At 32.3% G+C, this 21,942-nt stretch overlaps 1 protein-coding gene across 1 annotated transcript; it reads left to right on the top strand.

The window, feature by feature from the left end:
- The first annotated feature begins 239 nt into the window (after positions 1 to 239).
- Positions 240 to 3,331, top strand: LOC110781931 (protein TRM32). Its single transcript, XM_021985976.2, has 4 exons — positions 240 to 877; positions 1,021 to 1,106; positions 1,527 to 2,472; positions 2,551 to 3,331. The coding sequence occupies exons 1-4, from the start codon at positions 712 to 714 to the stop codon at positions 3,144 to 3,146; spliced, it is 1,794 nt and encodes a 597-aa protein (XP_021841668.2). The 5' UTR covers positions 240 to 711; the 3' UTR covers positions 3,147 to 3,331.
- The last annotated feature ends 18,611 nt before the right edge of the window (positions 3,332 to 21,942 follow it).

Here is a 21,942-nt window from a genome sequence, read left to right as displayed (position 1 = left end):
ACATGTGGAGCTACGTATAACCAGGTGTAGCTTTTACCAATTTGGCTTGAATCAAGTTAGTTTTTCTTTCTTTGTTTTTTCCGTAACTTTGGAAGATGTTAAAAACTAAAAAAAAAAAAATCCAAAATACTAGAAGCAAAAAAAAAAAAAAAAACAATAAAAAAAACAGGGGAAGAGTTAAAGACTGACTTGGCAATGGCGTGTAGAAAGGAAATCCCCCACAAAAAAATCTGGCGGGTTCTGCGTTGGTATATTCATTGATGGTTCCAGTTAGAAAAAAGAAAAAAGAAAAAAGAAAAAAGAAAAAAGAAAAGAAAAAGAGCAGACAAAGAAGACCCGTACTCTAATCTTCAATCTTTCAACTTCAACAAGTTTTCATAAAGGAGAATTGTTGAAGATTAATTATGTTTTATAATTAATCTTCAGCAATTCTCCTTTTCTTTTTCATTTTCATTTTCATTTTCATGGTCAGCCCTGTTTACGTTGAAGGAAGGCAATAATTAATCAAATCTAAAAGATGTTACCAACCCAAACCCAAAGCCAATTAATTTCTTCATTAAATTAACCATTAATCCTCCTCCAGTTCTCCAAACATTCATATTTCTCTCTCCTCTTAAACCCCTCACAACTCCTGAGTCCTTCAGATCATTTCAGGTAATTTTATCATCAATTATTCGATCAGGAGGGGTGGGGGGAGAATTGAAATTGGAGATGGGAAAATATTTACGGCGAAAACAGTCGTATATAAGTGTTGGAGAAGATCATCCAGGATGTATATGGGCTGTATTCCAAATGTTTAATTATCATCCATGGCATAACGTTAGAAAAATGCTTCCTTACAAGAAGCATAAATCATCCCTTGATCAATCTACCAAAAGTTAGCAGCTTACTCTTCTTCACCTTATTTATCTTTCTAATTCATTTTCTTTCTTTTTTTTTTCTTTTTTTTTTGACATTGGATTTGTAATTCATTTTCAATTTGCACAAACTTATTTGTTTTTTTATTTTCTTTTTATGTAGGTAAAGGAATAAATCCAGAGGTAGAACATGGAATCAATCATTCACAAGAATTGGAGGAGGATTTGGTCTTTAAGCACTTGGCCTCTGTATGTTTTTATTTTTAGAAAATTCATTAATACAACTTGTTAAATTACTCGATACACATAGTACTCCTACTCTCTCCGTCTTAATTTACTTATTCGTCTCATTCCTTATTGTTTATCGATGATTTTATTGAAAGATGCAACTAATTAATTTAAGTGTTTTTGCAATAATTCAATCATAAAACACGTTACTATATGTCTGTCTATGTATGGGTAGATGACAACTTTGTTTAACATTCCAAAATAATACAAGTACTTGTGATTAATTAAGAAAATGTAGGATTGAGTATGATTTTCGATTTTTTTTTTTTTTTTTCTTCCTATGAGACGTGAACTTGGTGAGAAGAATATTAATTTTATTGTTTAATTTGTTGTTACACTATCCGCAAAAGTACTTAACTTGCGAATTGAAAAATTTATCAGGTTAATTCGGGGGATGGTTCGGTTAGCAAGAGGTCACTGAAAGCCAGAATAAAAGCATTTATGAAAGAGAAAAGCAACTCAAGGGAATTAGATATGGTTGTTCAAGAGCCTGAATTCCAAGGCCATAAGAATAAATGTGATGATGATGATTGTGCTCCAAGTTTATTGTCTCTTCTTAAGGCAAATCCGAAGCTGATTAAAAGCACTAATCAAGTAGATGTAGCGAGTAATATGAACCAGGGAACAAACGTTAAACAAAAGGATTCGAATGATTTCGTGGGTGTATTAGAGTTGTACAAAGTGGATTACGACTTGTTCCTAAGAGTTATGCAAGACAGTCCTCCAAGAAAACTCAAGTTGGTTAAGTGTGGTACATTTCCTTCCCTGAATCCTTGTAATTTTGAAACTAGACAAACCAAAGTTGAACAACATAAGTACAATGAAGTTTGGCCTGTGTCCGGCAATGCACGTGTGCTTCAGAAGGCAAAGTCACAAGGTATTGCTAGATCATCATCTATTACTGATTACTCCTTGGACAAATTTGGTTATTTGTTTGATACTAGTAGTAATAAAGCGATTAAGAAGCATCTATCTAAGAGTTTAAGGTTGAAGAATGACAAGGATTTCGGGTTATTGAATGATCTTCAAGGGCAGAGATCTTTTAAAGAAAGAGACTATCTGTCTGAGAGTGAGTCTCATTTGTTCACTTCAAATGAACCATCTCGAGCTAGTCTTAAAAGATGGAACAACACGAATTATGGAGAAATGAAATTAAGGCATGATTCCCCTAGAGAAGTTGAGAGTCCTGCAGAATCACAAACACAAAGGCAGAGTTTTGAGGAACAGTTTGATGCAATGGCAGCAGCTAGAAATCGCGAAACAAATCTAGAGGGTTGTTCTTCTCAAAAAGACGAGATTGAAATAGTGGATTGGCCAATTTCTGAAGGTAATATAATTCTCTCTAATGATCTAAGTATGCACTATAATTTTGAAAGTTAATAACATCATTCACTTTTGTTTGCAGAATCACCTTCAGTGTTAATTAGCCCATCATCTATCAGTAGAAATTTGGAAGAGGAGACTCAATTAGATGACCAGTTTTCAGTGGACTATCAGTATGTGAAATATGTTATTGATATAGCAGGCTTAGCAACAACAGAAAACCAATGCGACGAGTGGCACTCGCAAACTCAACCACTTGACCCTGCATTATTTGATGGAATTGAAGTTTGCTGTCCTTTTGAGCCCAAATCGTCAGACAAAGATACAATTTTCATTTCCAGGTCTAACCGTAAAGTGGTGTTTGATTTAATTAACGAGGCATTGATAGATATTCACGAACGATCCAATGTGTATTACCCCAAAGCATTATTATCTGGGTGTCATGTTTGTCCTACAAGAAATGGGAAAAGACTTGGTGTTGGACAAGTTTGGAAATATGTTGGAGAGTACCTAAGTTGGAGGGCGGAGTTAGACCCGTCTCTTGATGTTGCAGTGAGTCATGACTTATCAAAGGACAAGAATGGTTGGCTGAATCTTCAAACGGATGCTGAAGGTCTTGGTCTAGAATTGGAGGATTTGATTTTTAATGAGTTGTTAGATGAAATTGTTTGTTATTGATGGGTTTGTGCAGGATGTATATTCTTAATTATTGTATATAGTCATATGTTTCTTCTTTTGTTTATCAACTAGTATTAATTACTCAGTTAGTATATACATTTAAGCTGCTACATGATGTAAGTAGTATACACTGTGTAAGGAGACTACATTTAAGCTGCTAGATGATGAAAGATTAATTACATCAATTGATTTTTATTCATATATTTTGATTGGAGCAAGAAGACACCCTTTTTGACTTGTAAAACTAGGTTGTAACTAAACAACATTTTCAATACCAAGCAAATTAAGAGGGCAAGAAAATTGTTGTCATTGACCAAATATAAAACTGTAAGGTTGTATTAGTTGTATATTTAAACTTGGGTGATTTTGTTCTCACGTAAGATGCATTCTATTCACCTGCTTTTTTCACTTATTTGTTCTAAACTTTAGGTAAATCTTATTTTTCACAAACTTATCTTTTAAAAACTTATACTTCCTCCGTCTTTTAATACTCGCAACGTTTGTTAGTTTCACGCATGCCAATGCACAACTTTGATCATTTATATCTTAAATTCTCTTTATGCAAAAATTATAAAAAGTTGATATTTTGAAAATACACATTGAGACGAATCTAACAAGATCCCACATGACTATGTTTTATCTTATACAAAAAACACTACGAATAGTCAAAGTATATTATATGAATAGTGGCAAAAGTCCAAACGTTGCGAGTACTAAAAGACGGAGGAAGTATATTTGAGCTTAACTTACTTTATCTAAACTTATTTTTCATCAAATATGTTGAAATAAGGTGAATAGAACAAAGCTTAGTTAGCCAGTCTTCTATACTTAAACTTTGTTGACTTCACCTTAATTTTACTGATAAAACTGAATATTGAATGATATTTAATCTCTATTATATATATGCTACCTCTTTACCCGTAAAAGAGTCAAAAAATCTCGATGAGTTTGGTGTCCACTTAATTAAAGTATCTAACATCTCCTTACTTTAATTTAGATCTGAAATTTAAATCTTATACGTATAAGTTTAAGATATGTGCTACAACTATTGTACTCCGTATAATATACTAACGTGCAAATGGCGTAATCTATCTAATGTGCAACTCAAATATGGTTCAAATTTTAGATTATATTTAATGAGACTCTTAAAAAATACACTCTTTTATCATACTTGTCACTAACCGATATACTTTTATCATGATGGCATTAGTTGATGATAATCATTATTAGATAAGTTTATTTTGGGGAGTTTAATTTAATCGACTTGTGAGTTGTGATATCATTAAGAGAGATCATGATGAAATTTTTCCGGCCATAACAAATATCTTCAAAATAAAGTGTAATTATGATCTAATCATCTATTCCTCTATTTGATTTGCCTCTTCCATGGGCCATGGCCTTGATAAAAAAATTGTATTCATCACTAATTTGTAAATGATCCATCTTACTCTGTACTTCAAGATCAATTGAACGACCACCTACCATCATACTTAACAATATTAGGATAGAAGAAAATAACATTACAAAATCACTACGATATTTTAGAAATTTAGAATACACGTATACGACTACAAACATAAATGAGTATAATCATAAACGAAAAAAACCTTATTTTCAATCCAATCATTAACAATGATTTGAATGTTAAATATGAAAGACTACACATACAATATAGTAAATCCAGAGTATGATAATTTGAAGTCGTACCTTGATTATAGGAGAGTTATATCTGCATATAATTTATTAAGAACCATTGAAAAAAACAATTAATACCCTAAACTTTTAATACTCAATAACTCTTTATAAAGGAAACCATACCATTATACCGAAGCTTGACCGATCATTCTTTAATTGTACCTTAATATCCTAGACAATACATACAAATTAAAGTATTAAGTATTGAAAAATTAACAAAATATTAGCTCGAGCATGATTAAACAAATCCATTCAACATAGTACAATTTACACTACTCGTGCATAATTATACTCTACTAAGCAAACTCATTCAGCAAAGCATAAGTTATACAACTCGTACATAATTAAGAACAAACCAAAAATAAAAAAGACATTTTTTTAAGTAATTAAGCGTTGGGGTGGGGGTGACAATTAGCTACCAAAGTATCAATTAAGTACATCTCTCAATATCTCATGGGTTTATATAAATTTGTATGGATAAATTAATTAAAACAATGAAAACAATTAGCACATAAAAAGAAAAAGAAAAGATAGAGTAAAAACAATTAAATGTACGGCCGCATGATATGTTATGGGAATAGTTTGATAGCTGGGGTAAAACATTAACACCAAAACAAACAAAATATATTTATTTAATAATATGTCATGTTCTACGTTTCCACCTCCTAAATAAAATGAAAGATGATAATACAACAGAGAAATAAAATGTTGTTCATTTAAATCAATATTTATCTTTTCACCTCCCCAAAAAAATCATTGTTTATCCTCAATTTTTTCAACTTTCATACCAGTGGCGGAGCCACGGACCTCTTTGAGGGGTCCTTGACCCCACTTGAATTATTTTTTTCGTTTTTATAGTTAAAATTTCAATTTTTTTTTTTAAAAAAACATAATTTTAGTGAAAGTTTCATCAGTTTTTAAATAGTGACCCCGCTATCTCGAATTTATGGATCCGCTACTGTTTCATACGTATCAATTATCAAGAATTATAAGATTATTGTATTGTGAACTTGTTATCTTTTATCTTTTATAAATTAATTTAAAGTATATTAATTAAATAATAATTTTGTGACTGGGAAATCCTACGTTGCGCTTCAAAATCTCTTTATATATATATATATATATATATATATATATATATATATATATATATATATATATATATATATCTTTTATCGTTTATAAATTAATTTAAAGTATACTCCCTCCGTCCCGGAATACTCGACCCGGTTTGACCGGCACAGAGTTTAAGGGACTTGAATTGACTTATTTAATTTAATAGGTAGTAGTTGATAGTGGGGTATTATTTTAATATAGTTACTGGGAGGTGGGTTAAGAGGTGGGGTTGGGGGAGAGTAGGGGTTGAATTTTTAATTTTTTTTGTATGGAGTAGGGGGTATGTGGGTTAATAGGGGTGGAGTGAGAAATAATATAATATTGTTAGAATATTTCCATTTTTAGAAACATGTCAAGTATTAAGGGACGGCCCGATAAGGAAAACATATCAAGTATTCCGGGACGGAGGAAGTATTAATTAAATAATAATTTTGTGACTGGGAAATCCTACGTGGCGCTCCGAAATCTCTTGAAAAAACTCCGTCCCTTAATACTTGACATGTTTTATATATATATATATATATATATATATAGATTAGGAGCCCTCGTAATACTATAACTCTATTCTATATACGCTACTATATGTATATCCTACTACGAATATATGTGGTATCAGCAATAGTGACTCTTCCAACTTCAATTTGCAAAGATAATGATCTAATTTTTTATTGGTTGGTTTATCTTCGTGTCACAGACATTTTTTTAATTCTAAAATAAATTACAAATCTTATTTCTTATTGGTTGGTTTATAATGTTTTCCTAGGTGGTGCTCTAATATTTCAGCAAATATGTCTTTTATATATATATATATATATATATATATATATATATATATATATATATATATATATATATATATATATATATATTAGATTTGTACATCTTTATGTAACTTAGATAACTTATCTCGGAATAAAGTCTAATTAAGATGAACAAAGGTTGTGAAATTACATTATACTTTAAGGTATATATTTTTTTGATGGAAATATTTTAAGGTATGTTTTCAAGTTTCCCTCATTGTGCAAAGGAAAGAGTTTAAGCATATGTTTGGGGACTCAAGTTTGAGTTTATTTACTGTTAAGGAAATCAATATGGTGATAACAAATATGGTGATGATATTTTTCATCACCATATTGATTCCTCTATTTTATTATATTATATATAGAAGATTCAGCACATTTCATTCAAAAGTTTCAAAAACTGAAAAACCCTAATAATACCCACACAGAAAAAAGTTGCTCAAAATTTAGCCAAAAACAAAACGGATTAGTAATCTGATATCCACTACAAGAAAGCGCGTTATTACCAACCGTTTTTACCGACCGCCAAACAAACAGTCAGTAAAATTAAATTTATCGACCGAAAATTAAGCAGTCGCTAAATTTACCGACCGAAGGAAGAGCGGTTGGTAAATTTAGAATTTACCAACCGCCTTCAAAACGGTCGTAAATTTAGCGACTGCTCTACCCCCATTATGACTAATTAGCAGTCGGTAAATACCCGACTATTATCAAAATAAATTTTAAATTTTAATAACCGCTTTTTTAATATCTCCAACCAATAAGCGGTCGCTAAAATTAAAAAAAAAAATTAAAAAAGTAACTAATCATATGACTTTTACTGACCAGCTTCTCTTTCTCCTTCAAGGTCTGCGACCATTCAAAAAAAAAAAAATCAAAATTGCTTGGCTCTCAACCTCACGTCGCAGCCACCGTACCCTAAACGTCGCCGCCACCCAGCCCACGACGCAGCCACCCTAAACGTCGCCGCCACCCAGCCGCTCACAACCGACCCACCCCCACCGGCGCAAGGCGCCCCCCAGCCAGCTGCGCCCCCACCCAGTTGCGCGCGCGAACTCGACAGAAAGGTACCCGCGCACCACCTCCGCCCACCGGCGCACAACTCCACCCACCGGCGGCTCACAACTCCGCCCACCGGCGCACAAACCCGTGAGCTTTTTCAGTTTCTTGATTTTTCATAATATTACTCAAATGATTCAATTTTTCAAACCCTAACTTTGTTGTTTGTATCAAATGTAGATTTTCTATGTGAACTCTGTGAACTCTTCGATCTTTGAAGGTAACCTTTTTTCTCTTCTAATTTAGTGACCCATAATTATGGAATGACTTGTTAGATAATCAATGTTTATTTTTTTCAATGAATTTATGGAATGACTTGTTGGAAAATTATGGAGATGTATGGAATTATGGAAATTTTATGAAATTTTCAAGGAATGACATATTTAATTTGATGTATGTGTAAGATTTTATGAAATTTAAATTTATACCAAAATTTCAAGGAATGCCATATTTAATTTGATGTATGTTAATGTTATGAAATTTTCAAGAAAGTTTCAAGGAATATCATATGAGAAACAACGAATAATTTAGAGAATGAATTTGAGTAGTAAGTAAGTGTATTGAATAAATTTGTGCATGTTTAGGTGTTTATTGTAAATGCATTTTATTATTTATATTTGATTTTTATCCTTATTGGCTTGTGTTTAAGTAATTATTGATCTTTATATAAATTATAGGTAAATTATTGAACTTTATATAATTTATGAGTGCGTTTGAATAAATTATTGATCTTTATATCATTAATAAATTATTTAACTTTATATCATTAATAAGTATTGATTTTTATATAATTAATAAAATCAATTATTTGATTGTTTATTTAGAAAACTTCGAGCGGTAGTTAGACTATTTAGCCTATATATGACGTATATCGACCAAATATGACTTAAATGTGCTTAAATTGCTTAGAATCAGTTTTAGAAACCTTTAATATGCCACATAAAACATGTAAATGGTTTGAAATGAAAAGTTTGGTTCCTTAGTTCAAAGTTGGGCGAGAAAATGACATTTTAGGCAAAATATGACCTATAACGACCAAATAGGCCTTAGATGTGAGTAAATACCTTTGAATGTGACTTAGCAAGTTCAAACAAAGCTTATGAAACATGTTTTAAGTTTAAAATCTGCCCCTAGGTGATTTAGTTGAAAAATGGGACCGAAAATGCCTTATTTAGCCTATATATGACCTATATCGACCAAATATGACTTAAATGTGCTTAAATTGCTTAGAATCAGTTTTAGAAACCTTTAATATGCCACATAAAACATGTAAATGGTTTGAAATGACAAGTTTGGTTCCTTAGTTCAAAGTTGGGCGAGAAAATGACATTTTAGGCAAAATATGACCTATAACGACCAAATAGGCCTTAGATGTGAGTAAATACCTTTGAATGTGACTTAGCAAGTTCAAACTAAACTTATGAAACACATTTTAAGTTTAAAATCAGACCCTAGGTGATTTAGTTGAAAAATGGGACCAAAAACGCCTTATTTAGCCTATATATGACCTATAACGACCAAATATTACCTAAATGTGCTTACATTGATTAGAATCAGTTTTAGAAACCTTGAATATGCCACACAAAACATGTAAATGGTTTGAAATGACAAGTTTGGTTCCTTAGTTCAAAGTTGGGCGAGAAAATGACATTTTAGGCAAAATATGACCTATAACGACCAAATAGGCCTTAGATGTGAGTAAATACCTTTGAATGTGACTTAGCAAGTTCAAACTAAACTTATGAAACACATTTTAAGTTTAAAATCAGACCCTAGGTGATTTAGTTGAAAAATGGGACCAAAAACGCCTTATTTAGCCTATATATGACCTATAACGACCAAATATTACCTAAATGTGCTTACATTGATTAGAATCAGTTTTAGAAACCTTGAATATGCCACACAAAACATGTAAATGGTTTGAAATGACAAGTTTGGTTCCTTAGTTCAAAGTTGGGCGAGAAAATGACATTTTAGGCAAAATATGACCTATAACGACCAAATAGGGCTTAGATGTGAGTAAATACCTTTGAATGTGACTTAGCAAGTTCAAACAAAGCTTATGAAACATGTTTTAAGTTTAAAATCTGCCCCTAGGTGATTTAGTTGAAAAATGGGACCGAAAATGCCTTATTTAGCCTATATATGACCTATATCGACCAAATATGACTTAAATGTGCTTAAATTGCTTAGAATCAGTTTTAGAAACCTTTAATATGCCACATAAAACATATTAGTCATGTCCGCCTAGGCAGTAACTAAATTAGTGACCGCCTAGGCAGTCATAAACCGCTAAGGCAGTCACTAATTTAGTCATGTCCGCCTAGGCAGTCACTAAATTAGTGACCGCCACCAAAACAGTCACTAATTTAGTGACCGCTATGGCAGTCACTAATTTAGTGACCGCCGCCAAGGCAGTCACTAAATTAGTGACCGCCAAAGCAGTCGCTAATTTAGTGACCGTCTAGGCGGTCGCTAAATTAGCGACTGCCTTAGCGGTCGCTAAATTAGCGACTGCCTTAGCGGTCACTAAATTAGCGACTGCTTGGCGGTCACTAATTTAGTGACTGTTTATTGCGGTCGCTAATCCTGTCGGTAAATTTTAGCGACCGCCTTCCAGTTGGAGTTTCCTAAATTACCGTCCACGTGAAAACTGACCGCTTTTTTGCGACCGTTGGCGGTCGCAAAATCTTTTACCAACCGTTTTTCGCGTTTTACCAACCAATTTTAGCGGTTGGTAATTAATCAATTTCTTGTAGTGATCCAAGTCTTGTTTTACTATGATTGGCCTCTCTTATAGATATAAAAAAAATTATACAAAATTTAAATACTTGATTCTATAATTATTTTGTTAACGTTTATCTAAAAAAAATTATCTTTTTATATTTGGTAACAAATATAACCAATACGGAGTATAAGATTATCTTTTTATAAAAAATTAATCCATTATACGGAGTACGTAGTATGATTTTTATAAAAAAAATTAAGAGTATTCTTCTTATTTTTATTTCGTACTTACATAATTAGAATACAAATAAATTAGAAAATTAATCAAGTGTGAATAAGAGCGTATAAAAAATTACAATAGTACTCTATAATATTTTAACAAATAAATGCGACAATCAGTCATTGATAGTATTATTTTATACGTAGTACTCCCTCCATTCCTAAATGATCTTCCTATTTGGTGTTTGGGGTGGAAAATAAGAAAATGGAATCTTGTAATGATTGGGTGTAAGAGTAATGATTGGATGTAAGAGAAAATAATAAATAAATGAAGAAAAGTAATAAAGAAATGAAGAAAAGTAATAAAGAAATGAAGGAGAGAGAAGATATTTTGTTTAAAGTAATAAAAAATCATAAAAGTGGGGTTGGGTGAGTGAATGGGGAAATGTGAATAATTAAAGGGAAATTCTCATCGGTAGAAATGTACTTTGGCAAATTCTCAATGGTAGCAAATTTTTTGCCATATTCTCCCAAAAAGCATTACTTTTATAAATTTTCTTTATAGTAGTATTATTTTTGTAAGTAACCATTAATAAAAAAACAATTAGCACCTGATTGATAAAAAATTAACCTAATAAAAAGTAAGAAATAAAATTTCTAAACCCATAAATCATAAGAACCCAAAACACAAATAATCTAAACAAAATAACAGATTAAACATTCGTTTCATCTTCGTCTTCATGACATCAACCGCACTTCTTCCAATTAAAAAAATCACAGGAAATCAATCCAAATCATAGCTTAATCCCATTAAAGGTCCTGAACCACCCACCACCATAGGAAACCAACCTACATCCAATGGCATCCGACACCACTGACCCATGCTCAGCCCTCCGGTCAGCCACCCACATATGTCGCCTAATTCATCCCTAACAAGTAACAATCATCCCCATCCCCACTTTACCTTCAATTACTGCAGTATAAGTGTTTAGCTTAGTTCTCCCATGAGTTGGAGCTCTCCATGTGGTATGAGTGGTCGAGTGCTGCTCAGTTGGGAGATCTTCTCGCTTCACTGCTAGTTCATAGTTTCATTCTCCATGCAAACTCTCCCCTCTCTTTCCTTCTTTCTTTTTTTTAGTTCTATACTCCGTATAAAACCAAATTAACTTTTGTTTTTCTAAAATAATAATAATAAAGTAAGTGCTTATTTTTTAATTTGGTTAATTAGATTGTTATTATTATTTTAATTAGGTTAATTAGGTGCTAATCATAAAAATAATGCTATCATAGAGAGAATTTTAAAAAGTAATGTTATTTGGGAGGAATTGGAAAATATTTTGTTACCATTGAGAATTCGCAAGAGTTGATTGCTACCAAAGAGAATTTCCATATATTAAATAAGGGATGGTGCGGAAATTTATGGTAAAAAGTAATATCCAAAAATAGAAACAGAAAGATCAAATAGGAACGACATTTGTAGAAACAGGAAGATCAAAAAGGAATGGAGGGAGTATATATTTAGCAACTGAATTCGATAATTATTAACGCTATTGATAGTAATATTTTACTACTTTAAGAAAATTATGTGACTTTTTTATACATGAGAAAAACTTGTGTAATCTAATATATCTACTTCCCCTCAAAAAAAAAAAATCTATTTACTACTTACTACGTATTCCCTCTGTTCCATAATGTTCCTCATGTTTACTATTCATATGGTCAAAGTTTTATTAATAGTATAATTAAGAGTAAAAGATTTATTGGATTCTTTTCAATATAAATTTTCTAAATATCATTTTTTTTATAATTTGTACTAATTCAAAATTAAAGTTATTAATGGTCAAAGTAGTACGTTGGAGACCGGGCATAATGGAAAAGTGAGGAACATTATGGAACAGAGGGAGTAATTCTTAAATTTTTAAGATGCAACTATTTGACTTTTACATTATCTTATTATAATCACACATACTTTTACTTTTTCTGTTTTTTGGTGATTGTTAATACTTTATGATGAACATAGTTATGTACTCCGTATCATTTTGTTGGATTTGTCTAAATACTTACATAATACTACAAAAAGTTACTAATTGATAATTTAAGTTACTAATCATTTAAGTTATTTACTAACAACCGTGAAAGTAAGAGTGGTTTATACCAAAGAAAATAAAAGAAGTAGTAAACAAGAAAAATGATACCCGACTAACACGTAGTCTTCTCTACTTCATCTCCTCCAAATATTTTAGGTTAAAAAAATTGACTTATGTTTTAGTCGATTATTAACAAACATCTGTATATGCATTACCATACTAAAAGAAAGGCAAATTTAAGTGGAGCTGACAAATGCCGCTCTGATTTTCCTCCTTTATAATAATGGTAACTAACCTATGAAAAAATAATTAATATACTTTGTATATATTTTACCTAAAATCTTCTAATTACTTATGGTAATAATCCAGTATACTACAAATTACGTATTTACTATGTCAATAAATTTCTGAATTTAAATCTATATACTCCGCAATATACTAAAAGAGAGGCAAATCAATGTAGATATGAAAAAAATTTCTCTCTAATCTGCCTCTCTTATGATATAAATAAATAACGCTTGAGCCCTTTCATAGAATGGGAAGTTATATAGTGATTATTTAGCCATCTTTTAATGTTATAATTTTTATTGATGACTTTTGATTTTTAGTGAGAATAATATCATTTAAATAGAAGTGGAATTTGATGGTTGAAATAATATACGAAGTATAAATTAAATGGTTACTTAATTTTGAGTGTTAGGGGGGGGGGGGATGAAGTTCAAGAAACTGGCTGAATATATTGGACTATTGGTGAATTGATGTTGAATGAGAAAGACTAAGTAGAAGATGCCTTTAAGCCGTAAAATATAGTCAAACAATAAAAAGAAAATGTGAAAAAACCAAGTTGATGGATAAGTGGAGGAGATGACATGCGTCATCTAACAAACTATGGTCTCGCTTTTTAAATACTAGGTATAGATGACTAATGGTAAGTACTATCAAATTTTGTTTAGAAATTGTGTCTTATATATATATATATATATATATATATATATATATATACTGAGTACGGATATGTTCGAATGTTCCCTTGATCGTTTATTATTTGTAATCCAATGAAATATTTTTATATACAATTTTTTATAGCCGCTATAGAAAATCTTATAATAGTTTAACTTGGACTATCAATTATAATATTATAATACTTTCAACTTTATAAGAATTTGTGTCATATAATGAATACGGATATGCATAACAAAAGTTAACTATTTATTTAATGTATTTAACAAGGTTGTCGCAAGCATTTTATAGGCCATTTGTTACTAACAAAATGAGCGTCCTAGCCATATAATTTCTTTAGTAGGAAGCCTATACTTAATCTTAAATATATATATCAAAAATAACTTTCGCCACATTCTCATTATCCTAATATTTTTATACAGAGCACGAATAATAATTTATTCGCTCATAATTATTGAACTCTTAAGAGCATGTTGATTGAATTTTTAACTAATATGTCGTAATCAACTATGTCAAAAGTCATAAGATCTAGATGATTAAGTTACCTTATTATTAATATTTTTGCAGTATATATTAATGTAAATTATTGCAATATCACTTTAAAATTTCATGCAAAATGAAATTTATATATGCAATCGGTAAATCACACTTGATGATGGGGCGAGTATGGATTTTAGATTGGTGACGACAAAGTGAAACGTACATGATTGACTAATGTTGACTAATAAAAAAAATAATTTGGTAGATGAGTATAAGGATAACATGTACTCACCTTGGTGATGGGGCGAATTTGAATTGATCCGATTTGAGAACACTCACCCAATCCTAATTATGTATTTCACTTTAAAAAAAAAAATTTCCAACATTATAGCTAATACAATCAATTTTGATATGTCGTAATAAACTTATGTCAATATATTTAAAATTTAGTTGAAGTAAAATTGGATTAATTATCAATTATAGGGATGTTAGATTGTCAGTTGGCGGGTTTTTTGAGAGATCCCCTATGCATCCACTCAAAGTGGGCGGCGATGGAGGAAAGTTTATTGGGTGATGAGGTTTAAAACTGTATTCTTCACGGGTGAAGGGGCGATGATGACTTTTAGATTGGACCCGTCCAAGTCGCTAATTGTTCATCTGATTGATTATGAATATATTAAAAAAAGTATTATTAAATTACATATCATAATGTTTTGTTTATTTACTCAATAACTCTAATCAGACAAACGAATTTTCAGAGGCTCTATACACTAGAGTTTTAAAATTCAAAACTCTGTTACCAAAAAATAAAAAGTCGAATCTAGGGGTGGGTGTGATAACGGGAAGGGAAGTGATGAAGAGGGGATACATTTTATTTTGTACCTCTCGAGACGGGGGTTGAGAGGGGTGTGTATCGTTCCTATCATGAGTGAAGGGGGGTGGAGATGAGAATTGTAGGCGGGTGCGGGTGTGCAGGCCCTGCCCTGCTTCAAAATCATCTCTAATTCAATAAAGTAAATGGTCTAGATAGGTGTTAAGTGATATGGTAATGAGGTTGACGGACGACCGTGTGAATATTAAGTGGGTATTACTATCGAAGTGAAGGGTGGGTGAGATAACTTTATGCTTAACACAAGTGGTGAATGAGAATAAAAATAATTTTGTCTATGTACCCTTATTTAATTTTTTTTAATAAGTGAGAAACCGAATGAGCAATAACAACTTATTCATCATTAATTATTTTTTATTTAGAGAATATCTATAAATTCTATTTTGATGATAATTATCTACTAGATTTTATACAAACTTATATTTAGATTATAAACTGTGCATCGCACGAATACTGTACTAGTTTTCAGCTAATAAGTTGGTAACGCACATGAATTATAAATCATCTTGTTTGTAATGAATAACTATTTATTGAAATCGTATTGAATATTGCTTTCGTTAATTAGGATTTCTCTTCGATTTTACTAAGATGAATCATCAGTTTTAAAATACGGGTTGGGTTACAGGACTTACAAAGTTAGGCCTTTCTTCCAACAAACTAATTTCTTTTATCTTTCAGATTCTTGTGTTAAGATCAAATTAGAGTAATTAGAGTATGCCTAATATTCTAGTATGTGTAGGTTTATATCCTACTCCCTCTGTTCCTTTTTGTTCTTTCCGGTTGGGAAATGGTGTGGAAATTAAGAAAATAGAATCTTGTAATGATTGAGTGTAAGAGTAATAATTGAATGTAAAAGAAAGTAATAAAGTAGTAAAGGAAAGTAATAAAGAAATGAAGGAGAGAGAATATATTTCCAATAAAGTAATAAAAAATCATAAGAGTGGGGTTGAGTGGGTGAATAGGGAAATGTGAATGAATTAAATAAGGGATGGTGGGGAAATTTATGGTAAAAAGTCATGTCCAAAAATAGAAACGGGAAAAACATATAGAAACGCTCGAAATAGAAACGGGAAGAACATTTAGGAATGGAGGGAGTACCTAATTAGAATTGGAGTGAGTATATTACGTAGGTAATTGCTATAGATTGAGTTTAATTTAACACTTATAAAAAGTACGGAGTATAAAGAAAACTTTTAAACGACTATGTTAATTATAATGTTTATTATTCGGCAATATCAAAATATTTCTAAATATTGTATGTCCCTTATGCAAAACATAAAATCAAAAGTAAGAAACTAAAAAAGTATCCAAAATTAAGTTATAGATTCATGAGAGTCTAAGAAAGTGTGGACATATTGTCTACCTTCTCTACCCCGAATAATCCTAATCCGCAAATCTCGATATTCACATTGGTCACGCGACATGGTTCGAGCATTCTGAAACATCGCATCATATGGATTTACAATGTCAAACATTTTTGTATTCCTTCTATACAGGATTATGGAGCTTATCATAGAAGATTCATAATCATCTATCACATGCATGCGATTTTGTACCTCATTATTATGTCATAAATGTACAATTACGCCAACTTTTGAAAGTTCTTCGGCTCTGGGATTAAAGACCCAATTTTATAATGAATACTACCACTTATGCGGAAGACATAGGGGCCTCCATCGCCATTAACGTGTTGTCAATTATTTCTACCGCCCATAAACGTGAATCCCAACAAAGAATTGAATGTTCGAGCTTTATCTCTGAAATGACGATTCCACAAAAGAGACTTGAATACCTTTATTTTATTTCTCATTACCTTTTACATTATTTGAATACCTTAATACCTCACTTACCCACTTGTATTGTTATTTTAATAAAATTAACTCACCCTCTTTAAACTTTGTGCCGATGATGTTATTTTTTCTAATCATATCAAGCACACGTTACTATAATCCCTTCATCCCAAACTAAGGCAGACATACTAATGTTTAGTTGGCTATGATATTAATGATCATGTTTTAGTTAGGCTTAAATGTTTTTTCGAGAATAATGTAGCCATTTAACAAAATTAAAAATTAAAAAAAGAAGCAGAGGCAAGAGCTGCAATGATCAACAAAGTGGCAACTACTTCAAATGCATCTCAGATAGTTTTTGGTACGATTGTTAGGAGGCCATTAGATTTTAAAGGAGTCGAATGTGGCAGAAGGCTCTTCTTCGAAGGCAAAAGACTTTACTCCTTTTGTTGTTAGCGGTTCAACAATGGATAATCCGATTACCATTATTGAAATAGAAGATGGAGAAATCACAAACAATTAATTCTCCCAAGTGCCTTAGTAGTGTTTCATCTTTTGGCTTATATAGATAACCATGATTTTTTGTGGCCTCAAGGTTTATCTAGGTTATTGGGATATTTTGTAGAAGAGGTATGATCTTATCGTTATTTGCTTCACCGGAAGGGAAGCTGGTTTTGTACCGAACCTACCTTAACGTTTTGTTAATATAATCGTCTTTTCATGTGTTAAAAAATCTATGTGGTATAGTGGTATACCAATCTTAGTCAAAGGACATCTAACTCAAAGTTTAAGCATAATCTTCATTCTTTCTCCTCTTTCTAAGATTTCTATTTCAATCTTCAACAATCTGTACACAATTACTCGTCCTTACGCCAACAAAATTAATAGGTTTGTTGACTTGTGAAATTGCATATATTTTTATACTTGGTAAACTAAGAGTATTCCCTTAAAAGAAACTCTAAGTGTATGTTTCAATTCTGGTTCAATGGTTGAAAAGGCAATTTGCTCTCGAAAAACGTCATTTCTCTTTAGATGTAAATTTAATTTTAATTGATCTAATCCTTGGTTATTATATTTTTTCTTCATATTATTATGTGTTAATTTTTTTCCCTTTTTGTTGGAGTTTTCCGGTATAATTTAATTAGAATGGCATGAAATTTGGTAGAATATAGACATGCATATTGCAATAGTAGAGAAATTAAAATGTAGCGGCAAGTGGAGAATGCAGAGCTGTTGAAAATATGTACAATTGTGTATGTAGGCTTAGAAGTAATTTTGTGTAATTTGATTTTCAAAGTATAATTCTGCAAATTTATAATAGCTTTATTTTTATTTTAGTATTGTGCAACTATGTACAATTCGATCTTCCGTAGCTAAAATATGTTCTTTTTTTTTTGCAGAAGCTAAAATATGTAATGTTTTCATTTTGTATCATAGATTTGTCATGAAATTTGAAAGTGAAAATTGTTCTAAATTATTTCCTTATTCTTTCATGCCCATTAATTACCCTTTATTATTGTTATATCCAATTTAGTCTCCCCATTAAATGTGTGTGGGGTGATGTTGATTTGTTAATTTTTTTATTTCCTAAATTTTCTTAAATAACAAAGCATGAGAGGTGAGGATTGGGGTTTTGGAGCCCCCACATTCCTCACAACTCTGCTTTAATAATATAGATGAGATTAAGTTTAAATTAAGAAAATGCTAATTTATTAGTATTCACAATTTTATTAAATTAGGGGTGCACCACTTGAGGTAAGGGTGTGACTAACTCACCGGAAAAGTTAATAAGGTTTTTAACGGTGAAAAAAAAAGTATGAGGTCCTTAACTGTGAAAAAACTCAAACGTGAGTCCGCAAACATATGCTTGTAAAAGAAGAGCTAAAATTACATTGTACTCCGTATAACATACTCCAAATAAAGTTTCTTTATAGGGTAAATGTGTATTTTTGCTAATTCGCGCACCAAATAGGGTGGATGGGACTAAATCTAATAACGTGATTTGCGACACAAAAAAAAAAAACAAAAAAAAAAAACAAAAACACATTTCCTTTCCATTTTTTTTGACATTGGACAAACGTACATTAATGAAAAGGTTCACAAGCTACAACAATCGCACACTAGTTACACTACCTAAGCTTTGGGGGCCATACAAGACCCTAACATATCCAAAGCTACTAAGTTAAGCTTTACTAGCTCTTATAAACCACTGAAAATACAACCCCATAAACATTACAAAGATAATCAACGCCTTGCTTGTTGGCTCTTGATCATTGGAACCATCTTGCGCGCACATCCCCATTCCCTTTTCCGTTTGAGATGTAGCTTGGGCAATGAACACTAAGGAGACCCCCTTTAACCTTGTGGAACTTAAGGAACGAAGAAAGAGCCAGAAGAGTAAGAAATTCACGAAATGGTTGTAGTAACCTTGTGGGCATAAGCTCACAGCCAAACTAAGCCACTAGGGGCTCGGCACCCTCTTGAATGGGTATTAAGAGTCTCCCTTGTAACCAAGAGACACTCAAACCAATGAACATGCTATGAACCCCAAACTTTTCATTTGGGGAGCACTTTTCGGATATGAATTTTTGAAAATGAAGAGAACACAACTCCTCACTAACCTAAAGTGAACAACCAACCCCCGCAAACACCAAATACCTCTTCCACATAAACTCCTACAATCCTCTTCCTCTGTCCAAGGACCTAATATACCACATTCGAGGGTAGTATAAACGATAGGACCCAAACCACAACCTACATAGACGGATTCTATTTTGAATCCTATCAGGGTATCACCAATTCCCAAAACTACAAAAACCGCATTCCTCAACATCAGAAAAATCCACCATGGACCTCCAACAATTAACCAACAATGGAAAAACCACAAGGAATTGCACAAATCAGCTATCCCATATTCCCATAACGCACAAAACCAACCACTACGCAAAAAAAAGAAACTAACAACCAGACAATGATTAAAACTAAGCATAAGGACTTAACACCTAACCAACTATGCGGCGAAAAGCAGAGTACAAGGCACAAAATCTAGGATGGGGAGACCTACTAAAACAATTAATGTTGTATTAAAGCGAAAGAGAAAATCATTCATAAAGAATTAAGAGTGGCAAATTAACATCTCAACTTCGATAACACGTGCAGTATAATCTCCACATTTCCAAAAGAATATTTAATAAGGTTTTTTCATAAAATTCTCCTGAGGTTTGCAATAATGCACCAATTACCCCTGCGCGTTTCAAAATTCATAAAATACTCCTATTTTTCCGGACTGTTCACCAAATACCCCTATTATGACTTTCCGTTAGTCCTCCGTTAAGTCATGTTTATAATTCACCAAATACACCTATTTATAAATTTTTTGCATAGTATACACTTATTTATAAAGTTTTTTGCATCAAATACCCAAACTCCTTTTAAACTGCAGAATTTGAATCCAACGGCTAGTTTTATTACAATATAGCCGTTATGTTCTTGCTACTTATAGTAAGGCTAGTGTTCACTTGACTTGCTGCATGTTTACCCCTACATTTCCTAATTAGCCATGAGTTCTAATTCAAAAACCGAATCCTCTTCCATCCCAAATTTATCATACGTAAGAGTTCCAAATAAGAATTGCTATTGTGGGTGTGAGGGGGTCGAAAAAGCACGAGGCTAATGCGTGATCTCGTCCCTCGTGGGTGTGACGATTCTTTTTATTCAATCAAGTGTAATTGGATTTCCTGTGAGTTTACACCCAATTGACTAGTAATATAGGAGTCGCCATTCAGTTTTTAACGACAATGAGAAAAACTGACAAAACCCGATTATCGTGACATAAAGGGAGTGCAATTATGTTTGACCACGACGGCCGTAGGTTCCCTTGTGATCCCTGGTGTGGGGATCTCTCAACATACACCCGCAAGGTAGACATTGAGGGTTCGGGGGACTGTAACTACCGAGAGGAGTACTCGCTCGTCGATAACTCCAGAGGCAGGATATCCTTACTAGCTCTGCATAAATAATTGAAGGGACATGCGTTAACTATTAAACTAATCTGAATTGATTTTAGCAATATGCAACATATAATACTAGATCGATCGCGATTATCTGATTTAAATAGCATTAAGGGACCTAGCATGATAATCCAATTTCCCAAAAATATTATATTTGTTAGGCGTGATAGAACAATCAGATTTAATTAGTTTAACAGTTCATAAAAATGGCGAGGAAAGCAATTAAATCATCGAAAAGGGACACATTACGACGCACCCTTGAGAGGTGCGTCACGGTTCTCAGAAAACTAACCACTTGGACTTTGCTATTTCTCCTTTTTATTTAACGAATCTCAAATTATGGGACAGGATACGTTATGTTCGATTTATGGATCGATTGCGACAGAACGCGTGAACAATTTCGCAGCGTTAGGCTTAGGCTAGAGGTTGGAGTCAATACTCAGAATAATAATTGTGTGTGTGTTGTTTTCACGTAGAACTTGGGCTATATTTATAGAAAAGAGTTTGTGGAAAGATAGAATTGCAGAGCTCTAATCCACAAAGAATTAGGAAAAAACACGTACCCAGGTAATTCCAGCGCCCAGGCCTCGGCGCCGAAGATTTCGGCGCCCAGAGCCAGGCGTTGAAAATAGGGTCTGGGCTGTTTTCTTAGTCAGATTCGGATTCCTGAAATCCGTAGTGTTTGAGACTTAATCGAGTCTTTTAGTGCGTATCAATTTCATGACGGAATGCGTCTGGGCCCGTTACGAACTCTAGGCTCGTTAGGATTTTAATTAATACGTAACTCTTATTTCCGAATCATATTAGGAATAGGATTCTCGCAGTTTTCTATCTCATTTAGGATTTATGTTGGAGTGCAACACCTAATTCTGACAGGTTTCTATCTTTTATGACTTGCCACTTTTAGAAGCTACCCTTTAAGGCAGTTGCTATTTTTAGCAGGTTTCCATGAATAGCAGATATC

This window comes from Spinacia oleracea, chromosome 6, assembly GCF_020520425.1.
Source record: "Spinacia oleracea cultivar Varoflay chromosome 6, BTI_SOV_V1, whole genome shotgun sequence".
Taxonomy (NCBI): Eukaryota; Viridiplantae; Streptophyta; class Magnoliopsida; order Caryophyllales; family Amaranthaceae; genus Spinacia; species Spinacia oleracea.
This window is presented reverse-complemented; position numbering and strand designations above follow the sequence as displayed.

Excerpts from the sequence above, each read along its gene's own strand:
- LOC110781931 (XM_021985976.2), top strand. The coding sequence starts at position 712 with ATGGGAAAATATTTACGGCGAAAACAGTCGTATATAAGTGTTGGAGAA. Across the intron at positions 1,107-1,526 it reads TCTTTAAGCACTTGGCCTCT|GTTAATTCGGGGGATGGTTC; the intron begins GTATGTTTTTAT and ends AAAATTTATCAG. Across the intron at positions 2,473-2,550 it reads GGATTGGCCAATTTCTGAAG|AATCACCTTCAGTGTTAATT; the intron begins GTAATATAATTC and ends TTTTGTTTGCAG.